The sequence below is a fragment of the Panthera pardus genome, unplaced genomic scaffold (assembly GCF_024362965.1).
Source record: "Panthera pardus isolate Hobbes unplaced genomic scaffold, ASM2436296v1 HiC_scaffold_8, whole genome shotgun sequence".
Taxonomy (NCBI): domain Eukaryota; kingdom Metazoa; phylum Chordata; class Mammalia; order Carnivora; family Felidae; genus Panthera; species Panthera pardus.
In genome coordinates this window covers 144,917,589-144,930,613 of record NW_026527013.1, presented here as the reverse complement: position 1 = coordinate 144,930,613, position 13,025 = coordinate 144,917,589, and the positions used below count along the sequence as shown (strand labels likewise).

The window sequence follows — 13,025 nt, the reverse complement described above, 5'->3', positions numbered from 1 at the left end:
AGATGCCCCTGTATCTGGCTTTTGTCTTTTTTATTTTTTAATTTTTTAAAAGGTTTTATTTATTTTTGAGAGAGAGAGAGACATATTACAAGTGGGGGAGGGGCAGAGAGAGGTAGACACAGAATCGGAAGCAGGCTCCAGGCTCTGAGCTGTCAGCACAGAGCACAACACAGGGCTTGAACTGCAAGATCATGACCTGAGCTGAAGTTGGACACTTAACCCCCTCTCCCTGTATCTGGCTTTTAGAGTTTAGTTTTATTCAGAACAGTTTCCAATCATTTTTCACCTGTTGCATGAAAGCATTCCCAAATGCCAAAATGTATATTGTGTATGTCAAAATCATACCTGTACAGGTAATAACAATATCCACTTGTCGGATGACCTCGTTTAATTTCACCAGCCGAAATCCATCCATACTGTAAAAATAAAACATGATCAATTAACCTAAAAATAGCAGTTGGGGAGCCTTTTGCCACAGAACTTCAAAAGCTGTTACTAAGTTCCTTTGGTACCCACACTGTCACTTCTTGATACAGTTAGATTATTCTTAGCAGTGAAAAATTCAAACCATCTCCTTTTTTCATACAGGACAAAATAAAGTTTCCCTTGTATCACTGCAACTTAATTCTTCCTGAAAATAAGGAGCCAGGGATTACTGTGACTTTCTTCATCTGAATGTCTAGAAAGTACAATTTAGCCACTGAATCTTTGAAACTACTCTCCCCAAGATCATCAACGATCTCCTGGATGCACACCCCCCACTCCCAAATCTTTAGACTCTTATATTACTTAATTTTCTTTGCTACATTAAACATTATTTACCTATTTTTAAAACTATATTCCTTGGAGTCCATGAAACTGTTCTTTCCTGGCTTTCCTTCTACCTTTCTGAATAGCCCTTTTCAATCTTAATCTTTAAATGTTGATACTCTGTAGAGTTCTGCCCTTGACTCTTTTCTCTATTCTCGCAGTATTTGTCCATACCCTTCCCTTGGCTGCAAATGATTCCTCTTGGTGGCTGATCTGCACAAATATACCTTTAGGTTAGATCTCTCTGAAGCTTCAGAGCCATGGATCAAATGACCCACTAGATAGCTTCTCCTGGATGTCCCATAAGAATCTCAAATTTATTGGGTTTGAAAAAACTCATTATCTTTTCTGTACTCTCAAAATCTACTGTCTCTTTTTTTTATTTTCTATCTTGATCTACAGCATTACTGTTCAGCCAACTGTATGAGCCAAATAAACTAGAAGGTCCTAGCCTACTGCTTCTCCCGAATTGTTGTTTTCCCTTAATTCCTTATAATCTCTTGAATTGGTCCCTTCCTCTCCATATATGCTGGTCTTGCTTATGTTCAGGTCTTATTACTTCTTACCTGGATTCCTATAGTAGCTCCTGGCCTGACCTCATCATCTCTAGGTTTATGTCTCATTTATTTTGCAGAGTAATTTTCCTAAATGCAATTTAGATCATGTCACTTCCTTGCTTAAAATACTTCAGTGAGAATGCCTGTTCTCAGGATAACACCTAAAACTTATGCAGATATAGGAGTATATTCACATATGATTCCTACCTCAGATATTACCACTCCTGCAATTTCCATCTCTTAAATATGCCCTGTTCTCTCCGTCCTCAGTGACTATGCTCCTTGTGACATGTTCCTTGTGTCTGGAATTTACTTCCAGACTAAGAACTCACTGATTCAACTTTCAAGACTCAGCTCTATTAACATCTCTTTCTACCCTGCCTCTTTGTTATTTAGTTAGATATTTCTCTCTTGGCTCCTACAGAAGCACATGATGTTTACCCCCATCATAGCACTTATTCCATTCACAGTGGTTATTTGCGTGCCTCTAAAAGCAGGGAACTTGCCTCATTCACATATTCTTCTTATTCACCCTAAGCACAGAGCACAGTACCTATTATACAGTAAGTGATCAGTTCATGTCTATAAGATAATTTGAATCAGTGTCTCAATCAATATGAAAACATGTTAATGAACCCTGGCTCAGAGAAGGCCGACAACTCTGTCGGGGAAATTTGTGGTTCATGGCTAGGATGTGTGAGAAGTAGAAAGAGAGGGGAAAATGGGTATAACAAAATCTTTATGTCATGCCTTATTCTATCCTGGGTGCCTTCCTCTGGAGGATTAATGGTAAAGATTGGGTGGGTTATGGAGGCTACAGACAATGGAGCTCTGTAGTAGTTTTCAGGGACAGTAGTATTTTCGTCCTGATGAGGATGGCAAGAGGCCATTTTAATAATATCTACTATTTAGCAAGCATTTCTTATGTGACAGCAGCTCAACACTCTATGGAATTATATATTTATTATATAATGTATAATCATATGTAATAATTATATAATTGTTTTACTGGACTTTCGCAACTCTTTGAGGTAGGTATCATTAGCCACATTTTATGGATGAGACAAGAACAATTTTTTAACCTTAGATTTTGCAATAATTTCAAACTTAAGAATTACAAGAATAGTACAAACTCCTATACTCCCTTCACTCAGAGACAGCAGATCTTATTTGGATTTGTCTGATGTTTCCTCCTGATGAGATTCAGGTTATACATTTAGGGGAAGGATATCACAGAAGTGTTCTTTTCAGAACATAGTAAGTGTTCAACTTATTTCTTTTTTGATCATCCTTTTTTTCAAAGGAAGAAGAGTTGGGGGGCCTGTCTGGCTCAGTTGGTGGAGCATGCAACTCTTGTTCTGGGGTCATGAGTTCAAGTCCCATGCTGGGCGTAGAGTTTACTTAAAAAAAAAAGGAGACGGAGGTGCCTGGGTGGCTCAGTAGATTAAGCGTCCAACATCAGCTCAGGTCATGATCTCGTGGTTCATGGCTTCAAGTCCCACATCGGGCTCTGTGCTGACAATCCAGGGCATGGAGCTCAGATTCTGGGTCTCCCTCTCTCTCTGCCCCTCCCCACCATTCTTGTTCTCTCTCTCTCTCTCTCTCTCTCTCAAAAATAAAATAACCATTTTATCTTTTCAACGTTTTTTTTTTTTTTATTTATTTTTGGGACAGAGAGAGACAGAGCATGAACGGGGGAGGGGCAGAGAGAGAGGGAGACACAGAATCGGAAACAGGCTCCAGGCTCCGAGCCATCAGCCCAGAGCCTGACGCGGGGCTCGAACCCACGGACCGCGAGATCGTGACCTGGCTGAAGTCGGACGCTTAACCGACTGCGCCACCCAGGCGCCCCTAAAATAACCATTTTAAAAAAGGGAGAAGAATTATACATGGGTAAAGGAAGGAACTACTTGTTCTCTGGCTCAAGGCATCCCCTTATTATTTCCACAGGAATTCTAAATTTTAGCTTCTCTTATAGTCTCTGCTGTCTCGGAGCAGAGCTCCTTGATCTTTGAAAGAGAGGAGCTCACATTTAACTGCAGCATCTCTCAGGATCTGGGCCCCTCTAAGATAAAATGTGGCATCAACCAGGCCATTCTTTGGTGACAGTTACAAGATCCCACATTAGATGGTGGCACAGAGAAAAAAGCAAGTTTCCTTTTGCATGCTTACCAGGCTTGAAGAGCACAGATGGGGTCAATCTCAGTTACATACACAATAGAGCCCATGGCTTTTAGAGCAGCACAGCACCCCTTCCCCACCTGAAGAGGGGAGAAAGGACACATAATAAGGAAAGTCAGTGAGAAAACAACATCTTGAAGCTTCTGGTAAACTGTACCTCATTTTCCACCCCCAGAAGGAATTTCACTGAATAGATTCATGTTTGGGGAAAAAATAAGAAAAAACAAACAAATGAATGCAGTTCATAAACAAACCCCTAGCCCCTGTTTAGCACATGCATGTACATAAGAACACCCACACTCACGATTTATAATCAAAACACAAGCTAAGAGAACATCATAAACAGTGCACTGGAATAAATCAGAAAATCAACTTAAGAAAAATGGCAAAAATGCAAAGGGAAAAAGAACGATTGTACTTTGACCAGAGGGCCTCTAAAGTTACATTTTTCCCACCTAGAGTGGTGAGTGAATGGATGTTTCTCACATCCATTAAATGAAAAAGTCTAGTATATTTCACCAAAATAACATTTTATACATCCAATAAGCGAAAGGTTAAGCTTTACCTCTCCATAGCCACAGACAACCACCTGCTTTCCACCAAACATCATGTCTGTTGTCCTTTTAAGTCTGGGGGAAGAAAAACCATTAAATCAGTAGTATCTCTCATTTCTCCTTTGAGATTAGATAGGGTCCCTCTGTTTTCATGTTTGTTTGTTCCATTTTGAAAGGAAGCCTGGTTTCTGTACTATCTAATGATTAAAAAGAAAGGTGGGTAAAACAGGTAGTCTCTTACTCCATGCTATCTGATCCATCTATATGTGAGGTTTTTTTTGTTTTTTTTTTTTTTAATTTTTTCCTCTTGTTTTGGGAGTGGTGCAGCAAGGAGGAAACTATAGATTACAAAGTAACTTTTAAACAAAAAGTTTATTTATTTATATAATTTATTTATATATATTTATTATACATTTATTATATAATTTTTGGAAATAAAAGATAGAAGAAAATAAAAATAACATTTTTTATTTAGGAGACAAAGTTCTAGCTTAATGGAAACATTGTTCTAGCTTATTGAACGTAAGAGATAACACTGATAAACGAGTGCTACATTTAGTAGTATCAGAATGGCCATGGGGCACCTGGGTGGCTCAGTCAGTTGAGCATCCAACTCTTGATTTCGGCTCAGGTCAAGATCCCAGGTTGTGAGATTAAGCCCCTCGTCAGGTTCCACATTGAGCATGGAGCCTGCTTCAGGTTCTCTCTCTGCCCCTCCCCCGCCCATTCATTTTCTCTCTCTCTCTTTCTCTCTGCCTCTCTCTCTGTCTCTCTCAAAATAAATAAATAAACTTAAAAAAAAAAAAGAATGGCCAATAGGTCCCTCATTAATTCAACACAGAAGGTAATCAGCAACTAGATGGCGAAGAGCTTTGAACACACCAATACCAACTACATGAGAGAGTTTTCTGGGGCTGCTTCTTTCTCAAACATGTTCTACTTCTTTGTCTCTGATTCTCTATGAAGCTAGAATAGTGTCCGTATTGGTTTTAGAGCCTCTTGGAAGAACTTGTAGGAGCAGTTTCTGGTTTCTCTTTAGATTCAGCTGGTCTCCTTTCTCTAGGAATCCCTCACTAGGCAGAAGAAAGTTTTCAACTAAAACCAGACTATTCTGAGATAGTTCCTACAAATATTTGTGACTCTTTCTATTCACTTATCTGTTTTCCTTTCCGGTAGACAACAGTCCATAAATGCCCTAAAGGCAGAGTAGGAATTCTGTCTTTTTAATGATTTGACAACTCCACTCCATAGGAACTAGTACAACTCCACGAGCCACAGTAAAACTCAATAAATATAAAATATTATTCAGCCATAAAGAAGAATGCAATCTTACCATTTTCAACAATACCAATGGAGCTAAAGAGTATAGTGCTAAGTGGAATAAGTCAGTCAGGAAAAGACAAATGCCATATGATTTCACTTATATGTAGAATTTAAGAAACAAAACAAATGAGCAAAGGAAAAGAGAGAAGCCAAAACCAGACTTTACTTTATTTGTTTTTTTAAAGAAACAGACTCTTAACTATAGAGAAGAAGCTGATGGCTACCAGAGGAGAGGTGGGTGGGAAGATAGGTGAAATAGGTGATGGGGATTAAGGACTGCACTTATTGCTGAATCACTATATTATACACCTGAAACTAATATAACAGTGTATGTTAATATTAGCTAGTTAATTAAATTTAAAAAACATCAATTAGGTACAGAGGCAATTCTTGTTTAGTGAAGAGAGTAAGTCTGGCTGGGCTACTACCATAGTCAAAAGTCATGGTTTAGAAGAATGGTCCTGGAATGGCTATCACAGCAAAGAAAACCAACAGATCATATTTATGAGCTTCCTTTGCTTTACTCTCAAGCTTTTCTGCCTCTCTTCCCAAAGGAATATCACGTGCAAAGCTATTCATACAAGCTATTAACACTTCTACGTAGCCAGAACAAGGGACAGTCTATAAACTGATAGATGGATTGATAGTTTACTTAAATGTCCAGTCTATGTGATAATACTATTGACTCTATAGAAGTAATAATTACCAAGAAATTGAATTTGCATTGAATATCTCCCCCACCTCTCCCCAAAAAGATCTGAAAGCAAAAAGCTTCCCCTAAGATCAACTGAATCCTAAAACTTAATGTACAGTGTTCTAGAAAGAAGGGCAAGGGAACTAACATTGAACACCAGGTTCATACCTTATCTCCTTTAATCCTCATAATAACTCTATGATGTAGATCTTACTGTCACCATTTTACAGATGAGGGACTAGGCACAGAGAGGTTAAATAACTAGTCCAAGACCTAAATGATAGAGCCAATAATCAAACCAAGCCAGTCCTTCTGGTTCTAATGCTGGTGGTGTTGCAAACTGCCTAGGGTCCCGGACTGGTTAGTAATGTGGCCCATAGGGCCTTTCTTAGCTTTTCCATTAACCTAAACATGATGGAAACCATTTGGCTTGGCAATATTCTAAACCAACTTAATAGTTTTACATAGGGAATTACTGAGTCTTCTGAACAAGGATGAAGGCGTATCTGGACACAAGTGTAGAAACAGAAACTAGGTATTGGAAGAACACAGTACAGTATCTGGAATATATCTAAGTAAATTTTGTCAGGTTTGCAGTCCTTATAGATTTGAAAAACTTGAAATGTTTCTGGGATGGACTCTTTGCTCAACACAATTTTTCAGATGGCCAGAGAATTATATGCTAGTTGGGGTTTACATTTTTTTTAAGTTTGTTTATTTTTGAGAGAGAGAAAGACAGACCATGAGCAGGGAAGGGGCAGAGAGAGAGGGAGACACAGAATCCGAAGCAGGCTCCAGGCTCTGAGCTGTCAGCACAGAGCCTCAGGCAGGACTTAACTCACGAGCCACGAGATCATGACCTGAGCTAAAGTCAGACCCTTAACCGCCTCAGCCACCCAGGTGCCCCATGCTAGTTGGAGTTTAAAAACTGGTAATGTGACCTAAAATAGGAACACTAGGAACCTTTTCCCAAATCATTAAAGATATTCAGCTGTTTAGGACTTTAGTTACTGTCTTGCAGGACTGATAGGGTCACAAACTTTGCACCAATGAATAGAGGCCAGTTTGACTTTTTAAGTACAATAGATGTGCTTGTAATGGGGATAGCAATGGTAGATCTGGGTTATAAAATATCAAGTATTAGATGGTGATAGATCCAGAGGTGCTACATGAATCATTTCCAGAAATAACCAAAACCAAAAAACTGAGAACCTCAATTCAACAACTCAAGTTCATTCCAAAGATAATAAAACATTACCCATCTAGAATGGATTCACGGCAACAGTAGAGGTTGTCAAATTTCTGTTTGGTGACAGAGTCATTGACATTCATGGCTGGAACACACAGCTTCCCGGCCTTAGATAGCTGGTACAGCCTGAGGATGAGGGACATCAAGAAGAACACAAAACAGTGAGATAATGCAATCTACTGCCAGTCTCGTAACAAATTACAGAAATATGTTGATTGGGTAGGCATCAGAGCATGAGACACTAGCTTCATTCCATTAGGTGCACATAGAGAAATAAAGACTACCTTTCTAGAGTCTGTACACAGCTTAGAAATAAAGATCTTAGTCACAAGGCATGTGAGGAAAATCTTTGACCCACCTCTAAATTTCAAGTATTAAAATGTAAAATTTTAAATTGCTTATTGGGGCACCTGGGTGGCTCAGTTGATTAAGCATCTGACTCTTGATTTTGGCTCAGGTCATGGCTCAGGTCATGATCTTCCGGTTCATGAGATGGAGCCCGGCTTTGGGTTCTGCACTGAGCCTGCTTGGGATTCCCTCTCTCTGCCCCTCCCCTGCTCACGCTTGTACGCGTGCTGTCTCTCAAAATAAGGAAATAAACATTAAAAAAATATATTGCTTACTTTTACTTCCCCCTTTAAGTTATATAAAGAGTAACTTTAAGTACTGTTTAGTCCCACTACTCTAATGCAACAATTTTAACTATCAAATAGTCTCGATTTTATCATCTCAATACAAATATCTATAAATATGTATACCTATATATAAGTTTCATTTTAAGTTGTAGCAACTAAAAATTAGAAACAGGTGTTTATTCAAAATTCATCCCTTTCTAAGAGCCTGAAGGTTTGGTATGTTAAAAAAGATCACAATATATTGAAGCAGAGACAGTCGCTTAATCAGAATTCACTTCCCTAAAACTTTCATTTCATACTTTCAGTTCTTGTTGAGTGAATAACAGTAAATGGAAACGGTTTCAATGTTACTCAGAAAATTACTGCTCATTTGAGAAACAGAACCCTAAATCCTTGTTCTCTAAGTCAAAATGTAAGCTCTATGAGGACCCAGGTTTTTGTCTATTTTGCCCACTGCTAGATCCCTAGCACAGTTCCTAGAGAAGTTCCTGGCTCGTTGTACAAGTTAAATCAACATCTATGGAAAAAACGAATTCATCTAAAAAGGACAAGCAGTCGTTGCATTACAATGACTAGAAAACATGAGGACCACACTTGTTGCCTTACCTGTCCCCCACTCCCAATTTTAGGTTTGTTATTTGCCTTGTTAATTAAAAGAACAAGTGTTCAGACTCAGATCTCATCACCTCATAGCAGGTTCCAATTTTTAACATAATGTACTCTACAGGTGGGTGATTATCAGAGTATATACCTAGGCTGCATAAAACCAGGTATGCCCATGTCAAATCTTACCTGTGGACTCCAGTGACACTCTCCTCTACTATGCCCTTAATTTTTTTGAACATATTAGGATACTTCTTATAAATCCAGTGAGTAAGATCCCCTCCATCATCCAATATCTGCAATAATAAGCATCAACAATATCATTTATTTTGCTGAAGGCTCAGGGTTTCCGGTGTTGCTCTGGGTCTTTCATCCCAATTTCTGCCAATTTACAGATATTTCAAATTTCCCATAGGGTTATGCAAAGTAACTTAAAACCAATATAATGACCAGTCATTACCCTGAAGTAAAAGGCAATGAAGGGTAAAAGGTCACTGTAATTCTCACAGCCAAATGACCTTCCCACACAATACATCTACTGTATCAAAATACACAGCAACGCAAGGAGGATTTTCTTATGAACTAAGAGCTGAAGTGGTTATCTAGACAACTAGTTCTTTTTTTTTTTTTTAACGTTTATTTATTTTTGAGACAGGGAGAGACAGCATGAACGGGGGAGGGTCAGAGAGAGACGGAGACACAGAATCCGAAACAGGCTCCAGGCTCTGAGCTGTCAGCACAGAGCCTGACGCGGGGCTCGAACTCACGGACCGCGAGATCATGACCTGAGCCGAAGTCGGATTCTTAACCGACTGAGCCACCCAGGCGCCCCGACAACTAGTTCTTAAATGCACTGTAGATATTTAGAAAGCCTGACCTTGATATCGGCATATTTCTACCAGTTACATTCAGGACTTCAATTACAGTCAGTCAAAGCTTAGTTTAAATAAAGCCAGATAATTAGTCTCCCTCCCAGAACAATGGCTTAGAAGACTGTATTCGTTAATCCTTCACTTCTCCCAAAGCATAGGCACTATCCTCCCCAAGATATCAGGCAGCACGGAAGGGTTTTGCCTAGCGAAACCTCACACTCTTTATAAACCAAATTAAAAATAACTTGGGAACTGTGCAGCATGTAGGTGTGCAAGCATGCCTCTGAACAGCTCATCACCATTTCAGGTTGGGATTAAAGATAAACACAATGCCGTGCCCACTGGAGCTTTAATCGGCAGAGGAAAGTTTTTGAATTATAAATAAGCTAAAGAAAGACCAGCTTAGAACGCTCTTAGGCACTAGGCTGTGGCACTTCATTCAGCCCTTCACCGAGCTGTCAGAAAGGCTTAGCAGGACTTTCCAAATCGTTATCCCCGTGAAGTCCTCACAGAACTGCGTTGCCCCCTACTGGCATGCACCCATTGTGGAGTCTCATCAAATATCAACTCTACCACAAGTGCCCCCAGTGCCACCCTGGACTCCTGGGTACACCAATTCCCCCACCTCATGTCGAGCACCTAAGCTCTTTTTGTGCTTCTAGGCTTGCTCCCCATCTTGTTTCTCTGACTTAACTAAAGTTTGTTTGAGAGCAGGGATCCAAGGCAAGACTCTCATTAAAATACATTCGCTTCATTCTAAAAGTTAATGCTCCATTTTCTCCCAGTAGAAACCCTCAGAACAGGGTTTCGGACCCCTACCCACATAAAAGACCAGAGGCATAAGAGCCTGAGCAACTGGAAACTCTGGGTCTTAAGTCCCACTATTCTGGTCCACTTTTCTTTTAACAGAGGGATCTAATACAGGCAGGTGGTTGCTATCCCTCAGATTTATTTAATGAAGGTAGCCCCTAATTCTCACCATGGTATTCTATTGCAGAAAATTCTTGCCACCAGGGAATCTTCCTGAGGTTGGAAAGCAAGTAAAAGTACTAGATCTCGATAGGATCCCTAGAGGAATGGGCTCTATTTGCTGGAGTGACAATGGTTTTTATCCTTGCTTAGTTTCTTCATCAGTTTTTCCGGCAGTTTGTCCTGGCCCTATAGTCTGTAAATGCTCTCTGGTTGCAATCCTGTGTCCTCCCTAAATTCTCCACTCTAAAATTAATGCTTTATTCCCCATAGAAACCCTCTGGCGTGTCTCCTTTCGGTCTGTCAATCAAACTCCTTCCAGTCCCAGTTAACTCTGTGGGAATGAGCTGACTCATCTCACAGCTGATTCCTCCCTCCCTTTAAGCAGGCTATTGACCCAGCTTCCTCACACCAGCACACGGTGCAATGTAACCCGGCTCCAGAATCCAGAAAGAGGATGCTCCTCTCCTTGCGCACCAAGTGAGGCCTGCTCTGCAATTCGCAAGCAACAGTTGGAGTAGAGCATCAAGGCTTCTTTTTCCAGTTGAGTCCCTAATTTCTCCTCTCTTTCATACACAGAAGTGCTTATGAAGTAGGAGTGCCTCGTATTTTGTGCAGCTTTTTGCTTCTCAGTGAAATCTAATGTGCTATAAGCCTTCAAGAACCTGATCTTTTCAAAAATGAAACACAAATAACATGAAGCGAAATAACCCCAAGCTTCTCTGTGCCTAGTCATCTTTCTTCAAGTACAGAATAAAGAGAAGAAATTTGAACTTGGGATCTCTTCAGGTTTACTATAAATTCAGCATGTAACTCTAGAGAAACGCTAAGCACCACAGGAGCTGTGTGTGTGTGTGTGTGTGTGTGTGTGTGTGTGTGTATGTGTGTGCACATTTGGATTACTGTTGTTGGACGGGAGGTAAGCAGGAGAAGGGGATGGTAACTCATTAACCTTGCTTTTGAAACAGCCACGTGTGAACCCTGAGCAGTATTTTAATGTTGCTGATGAATATAAATGCTTCTAAGATCAGCACCAACAATTATAGCACTTTGAGGCTAAGTTCAATATTCTCGGGGTACCCTAAACATAAGCCCACAGTTGTGCTGGAAGCACAGGTACATCAGATAGAAAAGGAAGCATTTTCCTTCCTTCCTGTTGAGACACCCTCTCCCCTGCCAGGGCCCCCTACTCTGTCCCCACCAGATCCCTCAGGAATTGTGCTAGTAGAAATCTAACTCACCATGTTTGGCTGCCAACCCTCCACATTCACACATCTATCAATGCACCACCAAAAGTCATCTTCTGATTCTCCTTTCCAGGCAAAGACAGGAAATCCTGAGAAAGGGGAACAAAGAGAAACTATTAAAGCCTGAAAAAAGGGCTGCCTCTAAATTTTGACAACAAGATGTTGGTTTTCCCCATTTCCAAACTCTCTCATTCTGCTCTACTCCTTGGCTTGACTTTCTTCACTGATTAACATGGTCTTCAGCCCCTTCATCCACTCCTTTGTCTCTGGTGGTCATTTTGCTCTTAATATACAAAAGAGGACAAACAAGAGGGACAAGAGTATGATGGATGCTAAAAATATGACTCAAGGGAAAAAAGAAGAGACAAGAAGTAAGTACTTCTGGATCCAGTCAAACTGGAAGTCTCACCATTTCCCAACCACACTTCGATCTTTCCTGCATCTAAACTTTAGTCATCCCGTCTTCTTCATCAGGAAAACCCTTACACTCTTCTCCGTCTGTTAAAATGTTGTCATAGCCCAGTTAAGTGTCATGTTTCTAACAAAGCCTGATTAACTCAGCTCCAAGTGATCGCTCATTGAATCTGAACTTTTACAAGCCACTTGCTTGTGCACTGAATGTAGATTTCTGATCTGTTGTGGCATTTACCATATATACCCTTGTATTATCATTACTTGTATATGTGTCTTTTCTTCTCAACCACAATATAAGATTCTTAGGGCAAAGACATAGTCTCATTTGTCCTTATATCTCTTAGAGTAGGTCACTAAGTATTTGTTGAAGAGAAAAAAAAGAATGCTTATGTACAAATCATTGGGCTATATATTTAATATCTCTGCACATTTATATACATATTTTGTACATTAGTAAAAATTGTATAAATGAATGAATATAAATGAAAGAACAAATGAAATACTAAAGTGCTAGCAGGAGAGACATGCATGCATTACAGAGCTTTCCCAGCATTTCTCAAGAGCTCTGAAGCCACAAGCATTTGGTACTCTGATCTGTGCTATGCTGTCACAGAGCGAAGGCAAGAAACTGGCAAAGTCCAAATTTCTCCATTTCTTTTGTCCTTCCTGTGTCAGGAGCCACTGTGATCAAATATTAATCTGCCAGGTCAAGTCCTTTTTACTGCTTCTGAAGCAGAAACACCAAACATTAAATCAGGGCAAACTGCTGAAAAAACCAGCAGGACCACAAAACTATGCCTGAAGCACTTTCTTTTCTAATCCATATTGCTTCAGACAACGAGTAGTGTTCACTAGTGTTCTAATATGAGCAAGTCAAGGCAAAGAATTAACTAATAAGGGAATATTAGACATAAGAA

General features: G+C 39.9%; 1 protein-coding gene across 10 annotated transcripts in view; it reads right to left on the bottom strand.

Moving 5' to 3' along the window:
• Positions 1-13,025, bottom strand: part of AHCYL2 (adenosylhomocysteinase like 2) — a 169,307-nt gene that overhangs the window by 16,552 nt on the left and 139,730 nt on the right. For all 10 annotated transcript variants that reach the window (XM_019452711.2, XM_019452712.2, XM_019452713.2 and 7 more), the window contains 6 exons: positions 11,689-11,783; positions 8,796-8,902; positions 7,378-7,494; positions 4,114-4,177; positions 3,540-3,628; positions 346-416 (listed from right to left, as the gene is read on the bottom strand). In XM_019452711.2, coding sequence (XP_019308256.1) covers positions 346-416; positions 3,540-3,628; positions 4,114-4,177; positions 7,378-7,494; positions 8,796-8,902; positions 11,689-11,783 — 543 coding nt within the window. The remainder of the gene's footprint in view (positions 1-345; positions 417-3,539; positions 3,629-4,113; positions 4,178-7,377; positions 7,495-8,795; positions 8,903-11,688; positions 11,784-13,025) is intronic.